Source organism: Alexandromys fortis, unplaced genomic scaffold (genome assembly GCF_014885135.2).
Source record: "Alexandromys fortis isolate MF-2015 unplaced genomic scaffold, M_Fortis_MF-2015_v1.1 scaffold_50, whole genome shotgun sequence".
Taxonomy (NCBI): Eukaryota; Metazoa; Chordata; class Mammalia; order Rodentia; family Cricetidae; genus Alexandromys; species Alexandromys fortis.
In genome coordinates, this window is record NW_026067932.1 from 6,616,081 (window position 1) to 6,633,047 (window position 16,967).

Genomic DNA, 16,967 nt, shown 5'->3' on the forward strand with positions numbered 1-16,967 from the left:
GGAAGGTGTCTTGGTAGGAGACCTAGGACTGGACATACACTGAGACACATACTTGGGTGTTGTGGCAGTTTGAATGAGAATGCCCATTGGCTCACATGTTTGGATATTTAGTCTGCGGTTGGTGGTGCTGTTTGGCTAGGTTTAGGGAGTGTGGCCCTGCAGGAGGAAGTATTTCACTAGGTTTAAGCTTTGAGATTTCAGAGCCAAGCATCATTTGTAGTTTTCTCTCTCAGCTTCCTGCTTACAGCTCCAACTGGGAGCTCTCAGCTATCCCAGACACTGTGCCTGTTGCCTGCCTGCTGCCTCTGCTCTGTCATCATGGATGAACCTTCTGGAACCCTGAGCCTGAATAAACCCTTCACTGCTGTGGGACAATGGTTTCAAGGTCCCTGCCATCACCAAGAAGCATGCTATGGGCTACTCATAAACACCATTTAAGTATTTGGTGGTGAGGCCTCTTAAAAGAACTGCAAGGTTTTTGCTGCTAAAGCCGAGTCGGGAAGTCTTTCTTAAATGAGGTGCACTTGCCTTTAGCAAACAGAGCCCACCTGAGAAAATGCTACCAGGAAGTCGTGCCTAACTCTGTTCTTTTTGTGTCTAGAATCCCTTCTCAAACTCTCTCAGGTTTTATGTGGATGCAGTTATTCATGCTGACACAATTCGTTGACAGAATTTTCTGTCCTGCCCGGTCCCGCAGCCGTTCATCCCGAAGAAATACACAGAGGCTTACGTTAATTATAAAATGGTTGGCCTATTAGCTCAGGCTTCTTATTAACTCTTTCTTACATCTTAAATTAGCCCACAATTCTTGTCTATGTTAGCCACGTGGCTTGGTACCTTTATCAGCGAGGTGTTCTCATCTTGCATTCTCTGCATCTGGGTCAAGACTGCAGACTGAATCCGTTCTCTTCCCAGAATTCTCCTGTCCTCGTTGCCGTAACTCTACTTCCTTCCTGGTCACCCCTCCAATACTTCCTCCCTAGCTACTGGTCAATCAGCATTTTATTAAACAAGTACAAGAAACAAATCTTTACAGGTTAAAACCATTGTCCCACAGCACTTCTCTCTACAAAGTGCCCATGACATTTTATCACAGGGGCAGATGTGGAGGAATTAGGGGAAGAAACATGATCAAAATCCATGTGAGCATGCATGAAAGTATCAAAAAGTAAAAATTTTATATGAAAAAGAAATAAATACTCGGATTAAACTAAGTTAATAGCGTACTGCTGGACAAAGGATAGCTCTTGCACTGTCAGTACGACCCTTGTACAACTCATATCAACTGGTGGTAGGCTGGATTTCTAAGAGATGAGAAAAGAACAAATATACCACAAAATGTTCTGAACATGTTAAATTAAAAAGCAAAGCAAGTATGAGCATGCGCGCACACACACACAAAGACAGCAAGGGACTGGCAAAAGAAAAGACACAAACTCAAATGTGAAACCCAGAAATAAGCCTACAAATTTATGACCAACTATAACACCAAGAATACGGCAGAGAAAAGACAGCCACTTTAATAAATTGTGCTGGGGAAAATAGTTGCACGAGAATGAAATCAGACCATCATCTTACACTAAAGCCAAACATCAATTCAAAATAGATACTTTTTAAAAATCAGAAGCTGTAAAAATACTATGAAAAAAAGGGAGGAAAAACTCTATAACATTAGCCCACAAAAAAAAAGGAAGGAAAAAAGAAAGAAAGAAAGAAAGAAAGAAAGGGAAGAAAGGAAGGAAAAAAGGAAGAAAGGAAAGAAGAAAGGAAGGAAGAAAAAGAAAAAAAAGTTAAAAAATAAATTTTGTCAGCCAGGAGTGATGGCCCACATGTTTGACCCAGCACTAAGGAGGCAGAGGCAGGCAGATCTCTGAATTTGCAGTCAGTCTGGTTAACAGATCAATTTCCAGGACAGTCAGAGAAATCCTGTCTTGAAAAACAAATAAATAGAAAAATAATAAATTATATATATATACATGTATAAATGTATATATCAACAGGCAAGACAGTGATTCATCCCTCTCCCCTGCCTTGGAAAAGTCTGCAAATGAAACATTATGTAAAATCAGAAGACAGAATAGCTTGCTTTAAATCAAAGGCACATTATTAATTATTAATGTGCTTTAGTCAGCTCATCCTGAGCATCCGTTCCCTCCTCTCAAACCTCCAGCAACTCAGTCCTGCCGACCCTCTGCATCCAAAGTGGAGAACACACGAAACATTCTGGAGATGTTTCCTGAATCCTAAACCACCACAAAACCAGTATTTTATAAATAAAAAAAAAAAATCAGACAAACCATATGGAATGCTCAGAATATTATCACCTCTATTGTTTATATGATTTCTTGGGAAGGCCAAATACATTTTAAAGGAATAAGGAAAACATTCAGTGTCTAGTAACATTAAACAATATAACATTATACCATAGAAAAAGTTTATATTTATAGAGAATAGGTCGATCCTGAGAAACAGTGTCAGCTCAGAAGTTCATCCCGTACGAGTCGCTGAATACATACCTAGACAAAGGTTAGCAGCCTATACATTCCGAAGCTCTAATTAGACCTTTGTACTTAATCTAAGGCTACATACAGTTTAGAGTAACATAGTTTAATGTGATGTTGTAAATACTGTGAGGTAAGATAGTAACAGTTTTATTTGTTCTTGGCTGTATGTTGGCTCCCAAACAGTGCCTGTATTTTTTAATGATGTCAACTGAAAAGGAAGATATGGGGAAGCGGGGAGGTAAATACTGCTCACAATAAAATTTAAATCACCCTTACACATAATGTAATAAAGTCCTTGGATACAGGGATGGCTGTAAGTTGTGCCAACGGCAGAGCACCGTGAGTGTCAGAGCAGGGCCAGGGTTCCCAGTACCTTTAGGAAAGAACAGTCCAGCTGTCTTGGGCCTATCCTAGACACATTTCTACTTAGGAGTATGAGGTTTAAAATAGATACCACTTGCTTTAATTCTATCAGAAATATATTGTCTTCAAAAACCTGTTTCTTAAAATACTCATGTACTTTATTTCATAATGCATAATTAAGATTCTCTCATGTTGTTTTCAACCTTAAGCCCTAGAAAATAGAATTCAAAATTTACCAATGACTCTTATAGAAGACTGTGTGTGTATGCATGTGCATATGTAAACACACATAGACACACATCACAGAAATTTAATCAAAACTAGCTTTATATTTTCATATGAGCAAACATGTGTGTAATATGATACTACAGGAATGGTATGAAATTGTTTTATATGTGTGAAAAACAAATTCTCTGAAAACATTCTCCTTAAAGAGGTAAGATAAAGAAATATTAAAATAGTATGAATTCAGACTTTTCTAGTTACAAATACTGCCAACTATAGCAAGATAAATTGTGTTTTACGTCTAATGATAAGCATTTAATGGAATGTACAAGTAGTGCTTTTAAGTCACTTGTTCACATACGCTAGTATTTGTGCTTTTTGTTTTTACAGTTGTACCTTACTGAGACCTTGCCCGTCATCTAAGGTGCCTTTCTTCTCACATTTTCAAGTTACTTTATAAGCTCGGTGTGGTCAAGAGTTTTCAGTTTGTAAACTCAGTAATTATATAATTTATTAATTTGATTGGACTTTTTACAGCAATTAAATAATTATAGATTAAGTACATAATTTTAATAACATTTAAAATGTAATCCTTCTTTTACATTAGCCCTAAAGGCATCTGATTTTTTGTAAATAATAGAAAATTATTAACAAGAAGAAATAAATTCAGCATCTGCATGAGCTCAACAGGTCTTCACTTTTCTTTTTTTAAATGTTGGTAATGCAGTCCTGACATCTTTGTGCTGTCTTCCGGGGCCTGCACTGCCCTCCCTGGACCACAGCGGCCAACGGCCCGCGCGCCCAGTGCTCTCTAAGCCGGGTTGGAACACTCATCACTTCAGCACACTCCATCTCACTTTATTGTCATGGTAAGGAAAATATCCCACTAACTGGTTACAGCCATGTTTTAATCACAACCTTCCTACTCCAGAGCTGCGAGCCGAGTTCTCGCAGCCACCGCCGCTACTGGAGGGCCATCTGCTTCATTTGATGGAGAAGTGCATCTCTGGCCAAGTGCGCCTCTGCAAGAGCCATTTTAGCTTGAGCCAGCTCCTTCTTAAGAGACTCGTTTTCCTCCATGAGCTGAAACGACACATTTGGAAGACAAGAGACTATAATCACTTCCAGAACACGTAACTGTTTTATGCAGCGTCACTTAGGATATAAGCCACCCAGTGTTGGTGAGGGTTCACTTGGGCTCAAAGTTGCTTCCAGGAGCTATTTGAAAGCACTTACTATACAATTAAAAGTGTTCCTAAATTTTGACCCAGTAACTCAAAATACTAGCTAACTTCTCAATTCCAACTGTAGCAGTGATACTGTCTGACTGCAGCATCCTTGGATAATGTCTTCAGCCACGGCTGACCTCCCTTCTCTGTTAGGACCTCTGTCCTCTGGCTGGGATGCCAGTTTTTTCTACTTCACACCCTCCCACCTGTCCTCTTTTCCTCTCTTATGAAGAACCCTGAGTTCTCAGTCTACTGGATTTCAGGGTCAGTCACTTTCTCGTTTACGTAAGTCACTCTCTTAGATGGCCTTTCTCTCCATGTGGTTCAAGTGAACCACTGACTAGAGAGAACCTGATCTCCAGACTCACATCCTCGACATTCCCATAGGCGTTTCCTTATGTGGGCAAAACTTTCTAAGGCTTCCTTCAAGATTCTGCCTCTCAGAGCCACAGCACATGAAGACACAATAAAACTAGGGACGGCCTGTCTTTACAAGCAGCAATTACAATGCTGTTTCTATACACAGTGAGAGTGGTCATCTGGGGAATCCCTGAATAGATCAATAAACTCCTTCCACCTTTAGAGAACTAAAACTCGGCAGGATAATTTGTTTATTTATAATTGCAAACAATCAGAAGCAACTTGGATGTTAAGAAATGTCAAACAGAAGGTTCAGAAATGATAATCCACCCACATTCAGCCACTGAAATGAGCTTGAAGCAAATGTAAATAAGAAACATCTTATATAGCTAGGCAATGGTGGCACACGCCTTTAATCCCAGCACTTGGGAGGCAGAGGCAGGCGGATCTCTGTGATCCTGGAACAAGAGCTAGTTCCAGGACAGGCTTCAAAGCTACAGAGAAACCCTGTCTCGAAAAACCAAAAAAGAAAGAAAGAAAGAAAGAAAGAAAGAAAGAAAGAAAGAAAGAAAGAAAGAAAGAAGGAAGGAAGGAAGGAAGGAAGGAAGGAAGGAAGGAAGGAAGGAAGGAAGGAAGGAAGGAAGGAAGTTATACAATGCTAAGGAAAATACATATATACACACCTGAAAACTGATTTTTAAGGAATGAGGAAGATTCTAGAAGGACAAGAACACTGACAGTACAAGAAGGGGAAGGAATCCGACTGTTCTCTTACCTTGTTTAGCATCAATAACCCTCTTAATGCTTACGTACAGTCATCAACATGCTTTACTCAAAGACATCACAGGGGTTTTTAACTATTTGTGTTTCAGTAACTATGAAATGCTACAATTTCCTATTACCTGTTCCCTTGTAAAGTCAAAGGAGCGTTCTGGACAGCCGACGGACTGAAAAGGCCAAGGGAGCTCTGGGCTCGTCTGAGTGGCCTGGGTGACACTGGGTGCCTTCCTCACATCACACTTCCCACTGCTCAGGACCACTGAGTCACGGCTGGCATCGTCTTGGAAATCAGCTCCAGTGTTAAACACGTGGGAATCTGATCAAACAAATAAGCACTCAGATAACAATTCCAAGTCATTTGACTAATCATTAAGATCTATTATGAAAAAACTTAAAGGGAAAATATATCTGTTAGCATGAGGATAGAAATATATGATAGAAAAATAGGGAAAGGAAAAACACAGCAAAATCAAACTCTCACTCGTTCAAAAGATCCCAAAACAATAACAACATGCCAAGAAACTGAAGATCAAAATCAAGATGCTTGTAACAGAGACACAAGCTGCACAAAATATTAGCAAAGTGAACAAACCACATATAAAAATATGAATAGACCCGAGGCAAGTAGTAAGGAATGCAAGATTGCCTTACATTTTAAAAACTTCAAATAATTCTATATAGAGAGAGAAATAGAGCTATGTGATTACTCAGAGCCTGTAGAAAGGCTCCTGAGGGCTGGCATGTGGCACGTGTCCTCAATCCAGCACTTGAGAGGCAGAAGCAGGCAGATGTTTGTAAATTCTAGGGCAGCCTGGTCCAAATGTGAATTCAAGGAAAGTCAGGGCTATGTAGAGAAAAACAAACAAATAAACAAGCAAAAAGGAAAAGCGACAGTTGAAAAATCCTACTCCTTACCATAATAAAAGTTTAGACAAACTGGCAACAGAAGGGAACTTCCTCAGTATGTCAGAGGGTATCAATAGACACCCCACATCTGTATCCTCAATGTGATGGAGGGCATATATGCTCATTGTGACGATGGGTACTGATAGACACCCCACAGCTGTATACTTAGTGGTACTTTTCCTCTTTGCCCAAATCAGGAACAGGGCAAGCATGTGTGTTGTTACAACCTCAATATTGCCCAAGAGGTTCTTGGCCATTGCAACTGGGCAGGGAAGGAAATTAAGACATCCAAACTATAAGGGAGGAGCAAGACATTTACAAATGATATGATCTTAAACACACACACACACATACACACACACCAAAAAAAAAATAATAATAATAAGGGACTGGCTTAAAAAAAACTGGAGGGCTAGAGACACGGCTCAGTGGCTAAGAACACTGGCTGCTCTTCAGAGGTCCTGAGTTCAATTCCCAGGATCCACATAGTGGCTCACAGCTGCCTATGAAATCTGCTGCTCTCTTCTGGTGTGTAGATGTACATGCAAACAAAACATTGATATACATAAAATAACTAAACAATTGAAATTAATAATTCTGTTCAGCACGGTTATAGGATTTAAAAAAAGATCATCTTGCGTTGTGGGCCAGATATAACCCACGAGGGCTTTAATTTGGTAGCATATTATGTCCAGTTGGGGTATTGTCTCCCTCAATACATGGTGACTATGTTTAACTTCCTTTTATATGTGTACATATTTTAGAGACCTTTTCCAGTACTAGGTCACGAGGCCTTCAAGGGGCCTTTATCTTGTTAGCGCCACCCCGCATTCCCTCCTCTACCTGCCCTCCCTTTCCTGCTAATCCTCGGTTGCAATTTTCCTTTTATCCCTTTATATCCTCAAAGAACCCTCCTTCCCTGATCCCTTACTACCTATGTCACCTCTGCGGTTATTCTAAACAAACACTCAAATCTAAAGCAAAAGCTAATGTCTGCATATAAAACGAAGCATGCAATGTTTGTCTGTCTGGGACTTGGTTACCTCACACAGGATGTGTGTTTCCAGCTCCATCCATTTACCTGTATCTTTCATAATTTCATCTGTATTAACAGCTGAATAACTGTGTAAGCCCAGTGTTCCTATGGGGAAATGGAAGGCAGAGAAAGGGGGGCTGCTGGCTTGCAGGCCAGCTGGCCTGGAGTAAAGAGTGTCAGGGACAAAGAGATTCGGGCTCCAAACCAATACCTGAGGTTGCCCTCAGACATTCATGTGCTCACTGTGGCATGAATGTGCACACACACACATGGAGGGGGCAGGGTCACATGCTCACTGTGGCATGAGTGTGCACATGGACACACACAGACAGGGACAGGGTCACACAAAACCACAAAGGCCTTTCTTCTTTTCGTTCAAGACTTATCTGCAGAGCAGATATCAAGCTAACAACTGAAGAGTTACTTCCAGGGTTTGCACATAAATACTGAAGACTAAAGCCAAAGGCATTCCTCAGTCATCGCTACGGCAAATCCCTACAAAGTAAACAAGCAGTGACAAAGACAAGCGGCACGGAACCAGCCCAGTGTCAGCACGTAAGGCGCTCCTCTGTAAGGTGTACCTCTGATGTGGAAACTGCCATCATCGTTCCTCTCCACCACAAGGTGATCAATATGCACAGTCACAGGGCTTGGCTGCAGGGACACCGTGCTGCTGCGGGGACTGTCATCCTAGAAGTAAGGGACAAAATATTGCCATGTTCTTATTAAAATAGTTGAGGCAGGCCTTTAATCCCAGCACTCGGTGAGTTCGAGGCCAGCCTGGTCTACAGCGTGAGTTCCAGGACAGCCAGGGCTGCACAGAGAAACCTTGTGTCAAAGGGGAAAATATTAAAATGATCAACTTGAATAAACATGACTTTAGTTCATTCTACTTTTAGTGACTTAAAAGTTTATATAATTTTAGTTATTATGTCAAAAAAAAAAATTGCCGGCACTATTTTCCCTTCTAGAAAGGATCTGTGAGCTCCACTGTAAAGACTACTCTCTCGCTTTCGTCAGTTCCAATGGAGGGCATGATGTGGAGAAGGCATGACCTCACCAGAAGAAGGAATGCAAACATTTACGAAAACAAAAACTCAGCTCTTAACATACTTTCAAGTTTATCTTTGTATTGGAAACTTGTATCTTCATTGGCATCACAGTTGCAACAGTTTCATCTTCCAAAAAATGTTGAATATTCAAAAGAGAAGATGTTAGAAACTCAGTACTAAAGTTCTCTATGTGGCATTGGAGAAATCCGTTTTTTTCTGCAAGCAAAGAGTGTATTACAGCACCGGGTCCACTTTCAAACCTCAGAGAAATCTCAGGAGAGGATTTGGGATGGATTCCAGCTTTCTGGTCAGAACCTAAGAAACAAACATACAAACTGTAACTTTGTTACATTACTAAAAAGAACATTATATGCCATTAAGATTACAGTAGAATATTAAATACACTGCATATTAAAGGAATATATGAAACAGCTTTAATATTTACTATTTTAAATGATTGTCTAATATAAATAAGATATATCATAAGAACCACAATTTCACTTTTTCTGGGTAATTTTTAAATAAAATACTGGCAGCTATTCTACATTTTTTACTTTTTCATAATAGGGAAATTCATGATACACTCTGAAAGGATGCACTCTTCAGATCCGACACCCATGTGAGCACCCAGCTACGTCTCTGTAATAAGACAGACAACCGTGGCAAAGAGGCCACAGCATTTAAAATCATTCTTGGGCTCTGCATCTTCCGCATTAAATAAATCAGGGCCTTGAACAATGTGAATGTACACAGAGAAGATGCTATTGCAGCAACCCTAGAGAACACTTAGAACTGAAATTAGAGTAAAGAACACATGTAATTCATAATTACATTTTTTTCTGGAATGACCTTGTGCCAAGAAAGAATTTGAGTTGGTTTACCAAGATAAAAACAAAATTTAAGCTTCAACAAAAGTTTTAGAGAACATCCTGTTTAAAAGTAATGCTAGTAATGGAAAGACTGAAGTCAATTAGCTGTGAACAGAAACTGTGGGATATTTTGCTTGTTTATTTTATGACAACTAATGTCAGCAACAAGCAACACGCACACGGCGCGCCAACCACCCCAGCTGCTGCAGGCTTCCATCAAAGACTACCGAAAGGTCAGGAACCTCTTTTTTTTTTTTCTAAACAAAATGATATGTTTATCTCCACCTCCCAGGATAGGAAGTAACAGCATACCTTCCGATATTATGAGCCGGGCACAGAATACAAAATCAATTTACAGCATCTTAAGAATCTCATGTGAACGGTGGATCAAGGAGAACCCTTACCAAGTGGCCGACTCCCGAGGTAATGGCGCAGGCTGATGTTGCCTAGCTGACTGGGTGTCACCTGGTTCACCTGAAGGCAGATTTCCGTGTCCTCTCCCCGGATGTCAATCTCCCCGTGAATGCCAGTAATGTTAAACACCACAACTGACATCTATCAATGATTGTACAAATGTTGTTAGTGCAAAATTAAAGAAATAATAAAAGAAACAGAGACTAATCTCTACAAATACCATTCTGCTGTATCCATCAAACTGCCCTCATAGCCCCCAAAGCCTAGCTATCGTATCATATGATTCAAACTTAGAAATGGACTGCTTTTCAAGCCACAAGCAAGAAATTGCACACCTTTGAGCTGTTCCACAGACTGTCACAAGCTGTGGAAAATTACCCGTAGGCTATGCATATACGGAATCTAAGAACGATACCAGCTCTGGGTTTAGAACTGGACTTCGTACACAAGACATCTCGTACTTACATGTAAAAAATCCAAAATTCAAAATTTTCTTGAGTCCTTCTGTACTTCCGTACCCAAGAGCTTTGGACAAAGGATGCTCAATCTTTGTAGAAAAACACTAGCTGCTTTTGTTTTCAATCCATAAAGATAAAGTATTTTGGTTACAAAGACCAATAATATGACATTTTCAGCTATGAATGAATGTTCACCAAAAGTAGGGTATGTCTAAAGTCTTTCATAATATTTCGCTGTATCAGAAAGGTCTAAAAGAAACTAGCAACCTATTTCCTTTGTAAAAGGACCTTCACTGTAAGGACTGGCTACCATCTGTGCCATCAAACTTTTAAAAAGTATCCTCAAAGGGAGCTAAAATATTGGTCAAAATACAAATGGGACAGAGATTGAAACACGAAAAACAGATCTACTCCCTCCCTTCTTCAATACAAACAAAATGCCAGGCAGTAGCACCCCTTTAATCCCAGCACTCGGGAGACAGAGACAGGTGGATCTCTGTGAGTTTGAGGCCAGCCTGGTCTACAAGAGCTAGTTCCAGGACAGGCTCCAAAGCTACAGAGAAACCATGTCTCGAAAAATCAAAAAACAAAAAACAAAACAACACAGACAGCGAGCCCGGGGGCAGCGGGTGACTAGGCAGAAAGAGCGCTCAGGAGCAGCAACACAGAAGTGACCAGCCAGTACTTAAGCTGTCATCGTGTGAATGAAGGCCTAGGGGTGCACGGATCCAGCATGAAGAACAGTTGGCATTTCTTCAGAGAACTCTGAGACGCTTACCAAGTCATCGCGGCTCTCTGGAGCACCCTCAGAGTTCGTGCTGATGGCGTCGGGCGAGGCTTCCCCGCAATTCTGCATGTTTGCACTGGTGTTCACACTCTCTGCTGGGCTCTGGCAATTTGCATTGGAGTTCCTCTTAATTGCTGAAATAATAAAAAAGTAAATTAGTAAATTAAAATCTGTTTATATATGTTCCAGCAACATTTATTTTTATCAAAAATAGACTACCCCTTTAACTCTTTCAAGCAAAGCCTTGTTTAGTAGCACTAAACAGAGTCAATACGATTCCTTAGCACAGCAATAAACTGCCAGAGATTTATTTTGCTGGCCAGATGTGTGTGAACTTGACACAACTATAGCCATCTGAGAGAAAGAAACCTCAGTTGAGAACAAGCCACCAAGAGAGAGGGCTGTGGGCCAGCCTGGAAAGCATTTTCTTAATTAGTGATTGATGGCGGAGGTCCAGCCCCTTGTGGTCCTGGGTTCTGTAAAGAAAGCAGACTAAGCAAGCAATGGGGAACAAGTCAGTAAGTAGCATCCCCTCTACAGCCTCTGCATCAGCTCCTGCCCAGGTTCCTGCCCTGTTTCAGTTCCTCAGTCCCGTCCTGGCTTCCTTCACTGGTGGCAGTGTCCTGTGGAAGGTTAGCCCAGTAAACCCTCTCCTCTCCGATTTGCTTTGTGGTCATGGTGTTTGAATGAAGCAATAGAGACCCTAATTAAGACAGCATACTAAAGCCCTAACTCTAGTAACATAACAATGACAGTATTACTAAGCACTAAATAAACAAACAAAGCTCTTGCTGCTGTAGTGGTACTGCTGTAATGGGAAAGCCGGGCCAGCTTTCCACCCTCATCTACCCACACTGCCTGACCTCTCACCGGCTAGAGCAAATCCCAGCTCCGCTCACCTGGACTGAATACCCTACGGCTCTTCTCCATTATCCTTAGCTGCCTGAATAGTTCAGTATGCTGTGCTTCAAAATACCTCAAGCTATCTATAGTAAATGAAGATAATCTTTGTGTCTATCACAGATTAATACTTTGAGATACATAAATACACATTACAAACATGATAACAGAAGTCAAGAACACGAAAACATCAGGCCCAACTCAGCACTGTGTTAACCACTATGGAACTGTCTGGTTTCTACCTGGCTGCTGGTCTACATAATACGCAGTAAACTGCGCGCCAGACAGCACAGGGAGGTGCTACGATGGTAACTGCGCTCTGTGGAGTTCAGAGAGCACGTCAGAGTCTTCCTCACGGTCCAAGAATTAGGGGTTCTAAGAAGAGAAGTTTGGCTAAACGGCAAAAAAGTAAGAGCACTTTCCAAGCACAGTGTAAGGCTCTGAGGTGGAAAACATTTGTCAAAGGAGAGAGAATGAGACATGGCTCCAGCAAGATGGCTCAGTGGCTAATATGCCACCAAATCTGACTACTTGAGTTCAATCCCTGGAATTCACATGGTAGAAGAGATGAACAAGTCCTGCAGGTTGTCCCCTGACCACTACACTCATGCCATGGAATATGCATGCTAACCTGCCCACACACTCGCATAGACTGAACATGCGCGCTACCATGTCCACACTCTCCTATAGAGAGAATATATACTACCCTGCGCACACTCCCATAGATGGAACATGCATGCTACCCTGCCCACACACTCCTATAGACAGAACATGTGTGCTACCTAGCCTACCACACACTCGCATAGACTGAACATGCGTGCAACCATGCCCACACTCTCCTATAGACAGAAAATACACTACCCTGAGCACACTCCCATAGACAGAACATGCGTGTTACCCTGCCCACACACTCCCACAGACGGGACATGTGTACTACCCTGCCCACACACTCCCACAGACAGAACATGCGTGTTACCCTGCCCACACACTCCCATAGACAGAACATGCGTGTTACCCTGCGCACACACTCCCACAGACAGAACATGTGTGTTACCCTGCTCACACACTACCATAGCTAGATAAAGGTAAAGAAAGAAAAAGAAAACAAACATGTAGAAAAACTAGGGTCAAAATATAAAGAACATTTTCTAAAAGGATTAAGGTTTCTAAATTTCACAGCCTTAAAGCATGAAAAGTTTCTGAGATTAAACTGAAAAATAACATGATCAGATTTATATTTGAGGAAGCAATCTATTTATGGAGTGAAAACAGAAAACAAAAACAACCAACCAACCTGCAAATGAACAAAAGCAGATGTGAGGAGTGCCATTAGAAAAGCCACTAGGAAGTTACGCTCTAGGAATACAGGACAGGACGTACAGAAACTAAGTCGTTCTGTCTGTCTGGCTGCTGTGATTAGCAAGCACTGGGTATGACTGTCAGGACTCAGGTAGCCCTGTGGTGAGAGCGCTCATCTCTAGTGAGGACTCCGCTGTCCTTACCTTTCCCCAACAACACGTGGCTGTCACTGCCATCGCTCTCCTGCTGCTCCTCCAAGGCCATGCTGTCCAGGGAGATGGTGTCCAGGGAGACCTGGGAGGCGCTCCTTCTCATGTTCTTGTAGGAAACACGGAGTGGGGCTGGGGCGGGTGGGCAGCGTTCCTTAGGTTGTATACTGTTGGCAAACGGAAGTAATAGGAAATTACTGCAGGCGAAGCAAAGAGGTTCATCCTAAAGTCCTCTCAGTAGCAGTGGGGAGAGCGAGTGCACTCTAATGCTGGGGCTGGGCAGGCAGAGAGGCCAGAGGAGCACAGGACTACTGCCCAGCCAGGACACAGAGGTGCAGGCCATCATGGAGACAATTTGTAGTAAAGCTAGCGTATCACACCGCACCCAAAAGACATCAAAAAGTAGAAGCTCAAAGGCATCCTCAGACTCAGGGAACAGACTCTTTCAAAGCCACATTTTGTCACGAGGTTTTCTGCTCCCAAACGAAGAAACAACAACAACAAAACTAAAACCATTTACATCCCAACAGTAGCACTACCTTAAAGATGGCTGGGATTTAAGTGCTCTGGCTGCGGGGACCTCTTCTTTACTCTCCTCCGAGTTCTCAGGGACTGAAGCCGCTTCAGGAAGGAAATCTTCGGCTCTCCAGATTGACTCCACGGTTCCACTTCCTTTCCCAGCTAAAACATTTGAAGGCGTGTTTGGATTGCCGCCGTCACTCAGAGAAAGCCTGTCTGTGTCATCTCTGCAGTTCAAGACACTGTCCGCGCCTGTGCAAGACACATCCTTTCTGTGACTGACTTCTGACATCATTTCTCCTGAGCCACTCTTGTAACCAAGCCCACTACTCTCATCCTCACTTATTTTCCCTAAATGTTTGTCTGATAGGTAGTCCAGAAAAGAAGTGCCCTTTTGCAGATTTGTGTCACTGGCTGATTTAAAAAGCAAAGGATCCTTTAAAGGGACATGGCTAAGGTCAACGCTCATGGATCTGTTGTCTGACATGTGACTGAGGGCTGCGTTTCTAATTCGATGCATACCACCACCATGTTTTCTCTTGGAAGACAGAACGCTCCCGTTTTCTGAGGGCGGGTAGTCAGGAAGCAGCGGGCTCACGCTTTCAGAAGCCGGAGAGCGCAGAGTGCCTGCGTGGTCCACGGGATGTAGCAGCAGGGCCAGCTCCGCACTCCTAAGCAAAACCCCGATGCAAATGGAAGTCTGAGAAGCAGGGCTGCCGGTCACAGCTTCCACATCCTTCCGCAGGGTATCCGAAAGCAGAATGAGCGACTCGTGTATGAAGAGCAGCAGCAGATACTGGTAGTGGTTGATCTGCATGCTGATGTGTTTATGGACACGAACCAGGACGTGAACATCCGCATCCGAAGACGGAGAGGAAAGCCGTAAAAATGTTTCTGACACAGGCCTCTGGCCACCGTTTGACAAAGGCTCGGACTCTGTACTGTAGTACTCCTTCAACAGTCTCTTCCGCTTCATCCGGCCAGCCAGATCACTGGATTCACTCTGGGAGGTATTAAGAGACACTTGATCACAAGTCTGGAGTCCTTTCTGTAATTCTGCATATCTCGTTGGTTGACAAATCCAGACAGACAGAGGGAAAGAGTCTACAAAGCTTATTGGCCGTCCCTTTCCACTTTTCATCCCCTCGTAGTCTATCCAAAACTGGGAAAAGTACACCGCCCACACATCGGTGGCGGCAGACATCTTAAGAGTGTTTTTATTCAACTGGGGAATAATATTCCCTTTATAAACTTCATGCATTTTGGTATCTTGCTCATGAGCATGTCTCTGGAAGATCGGATGTAGAAGATTAAAATTGTCACAGGATTTGGGGAATCTAGTGTAAGTTTTGCTAAAAAAGTCACAGTCTTTGAAGTCTTGAAACAAAGCCTCTAGATCCGAGTGCCGGCAGTTAGGGCAGTGCCTTGTGTTCGTGGCGGTCATTTCGGAACTCTGGATAGATACTGTGTGGGGCTGATCTTGATGGCAGCCTGCTTTCATTTCAGAAGGAATGACAAACTGGAAGGGAAAACAATCTTGTTCAATTTACAAATCTCTACATCTGGATAAAATATGAGAAAGACATGGAATTATTGTTATTGATACTTTCCCCAACATACTTCTTTCCTCTACTGATATAAATCACAACTTATCCCTCTGTTGAATCTTCTAGTAACTTCAGTTAAAGAATTAGTCACTAAAGAAGAGGACACACACCTTACAGGACATCACACTGTTTTAACAATGCTCAGAATTATGGCTGTTCTGTGTTTTTTTTCTTCCTCAAGACAGGATTTCTCTGTAGCTTTGGAGCCTGTCCTGGAACTACAGACAGACTTTTCAAAACTTACTATTTAAGGAGCACACAGAATAAAACTAAATCTGAGAAATGATATTGGTATTTCAGTTAAGCTTTTAAATCCAAGTGTCTTAAGAAATGAACCAGACAAACAACAGTAATTAGGCAGGCGGATGGCACTGGATTCTGTTGCCTGGGCTGGGTGCGAGAGCACACACCTGCAATCCCAGCATCCAGGAGACAGAGATGGAGAACAAGCTAAGACAATGGTCAAACTTACTGAGATAATTCTCAGGGGTGAACTAAATCTAGTCTTGGAGAGTTCATATCAAAGTGTGCAAAGTGGTTTCTGGGTACTAACAATACCCAGAAAATAAAATGATCATTATTTAGTTCTGTCTGAAACACAGTCATAGAACATGTTTATGCTAAATTGAAAGGATTTTCATTTATGACAGGAAATGTGGAATACTATTTGTACAGTTTTTTAAAAGAGGCTATAGTACATACTCCATCAACAACAGATCTTGCAATAAATTTTCAGTTATGTTCAGGACTTTATTAATTAAACTTTTAATCTTTTCCCTTTAAAAACCTAAGAGTGTGCACAGCTCAAACTAGAAGTTACTCATCCACAATAAAAAGCCATTTCTGTGTGAACTTTGGATATAAATAAAGGGAATAATATGAACAAATACAACCCAGACGATTTGAAAATTCTGTTGCATATTTAACCTCTTTTAGAAGAAAAAATATATAAACCCTGTAGCAGGACTAAAGGAACTAAAGATTTTTAAAGAGCTTTCTTGTAGCATTTATTATGTATTTATTTACTTATTTAGATTTAGTGTCACAGGGAGTGTGGAAGCCAGAGGACATCTTGCAGGAGTCCATTTTTCTTCCATACATGGGGCCCAGAGATTGAGCTCAAGCCATAAGGCTTGGCTACAAGCACCTTTCTCTGCTGAGCCATCCCACTAAACATTTACATTTTACTGCTCTGTCTTACTTTCAATGAACAGAAGTTAGAGAAAAAATAAAATCATAAATATAAAAATGAGGGAAATGCAGTCTTTTAGATTTTCTCTGTGAGTCAAAATTCAATTTTTAATTTCAACATAAAAATTAAGATTATAGGCCGGGCGATGGTGGCGCATGCCTTTAATCCCAGCCCTCGGAAGGCAGAGGCAGGCGGATCTCTGTGAGTTCGAGACTAGCCTGGTCTACAAAGCTAGTTCCAGGACAGGCTCCAAAGCCA

General features: G+C 41.8%; 1 protein-coding gene across 4 annotated transcripts in view; it reads right to left on the reverse strand.

The window, feature by feature from the left end:
* Positions 1–2,301: 2,301 nt before the first annotated feature.
* Bltp3b (bridge-like lipid transfer protein family member 3B) overlaps positions 2,302–16,967 on the reverse strand; it is a 68,875-nt gene continuing 54,209 nt past the window's right edge. For 3 of the 4 annotated variants that reach the window (XM_050145586.1, XM_050145584.1, XM_050145585.1), the window contains 8 exons: positions 13,931–15,429; positions 13,386–13,558; positions 10,975–11,117; positions 9,729–9,879; positions 8,517–8,770; positions 7,985–8,093; positions 5,584–5,777; positions 2,302–4,175 (listed from right to left, as the gene is read on the reverse strand). In XM_050145586.1, coding sequence (XP_050001543.1) covers positions 4,056–4,175; positions 5,584–5,777; positions 7,985–8,093; positions 8,517–8,770; positions 9,729–9,879; positions 10,975–11,117; positions 13,386–13,558; positions 13,931–15,429 — 2,643 coding nt within the window. In that variant the 3' untranslated portion in view covers positions 2,302–4,055. The remainder of the gene's footprint in view (positions 4,176–5,583; positions 5,778–7,984; positions 8,094–8,516; positions 8,771–9,728; positions 9,880–10,974; positions 11,118–13,385; positions 13,559–13,930; positions 15,430–16,967) is intronic. The other variant, XM_050145587.1, reaches the window with a different exon arrangement.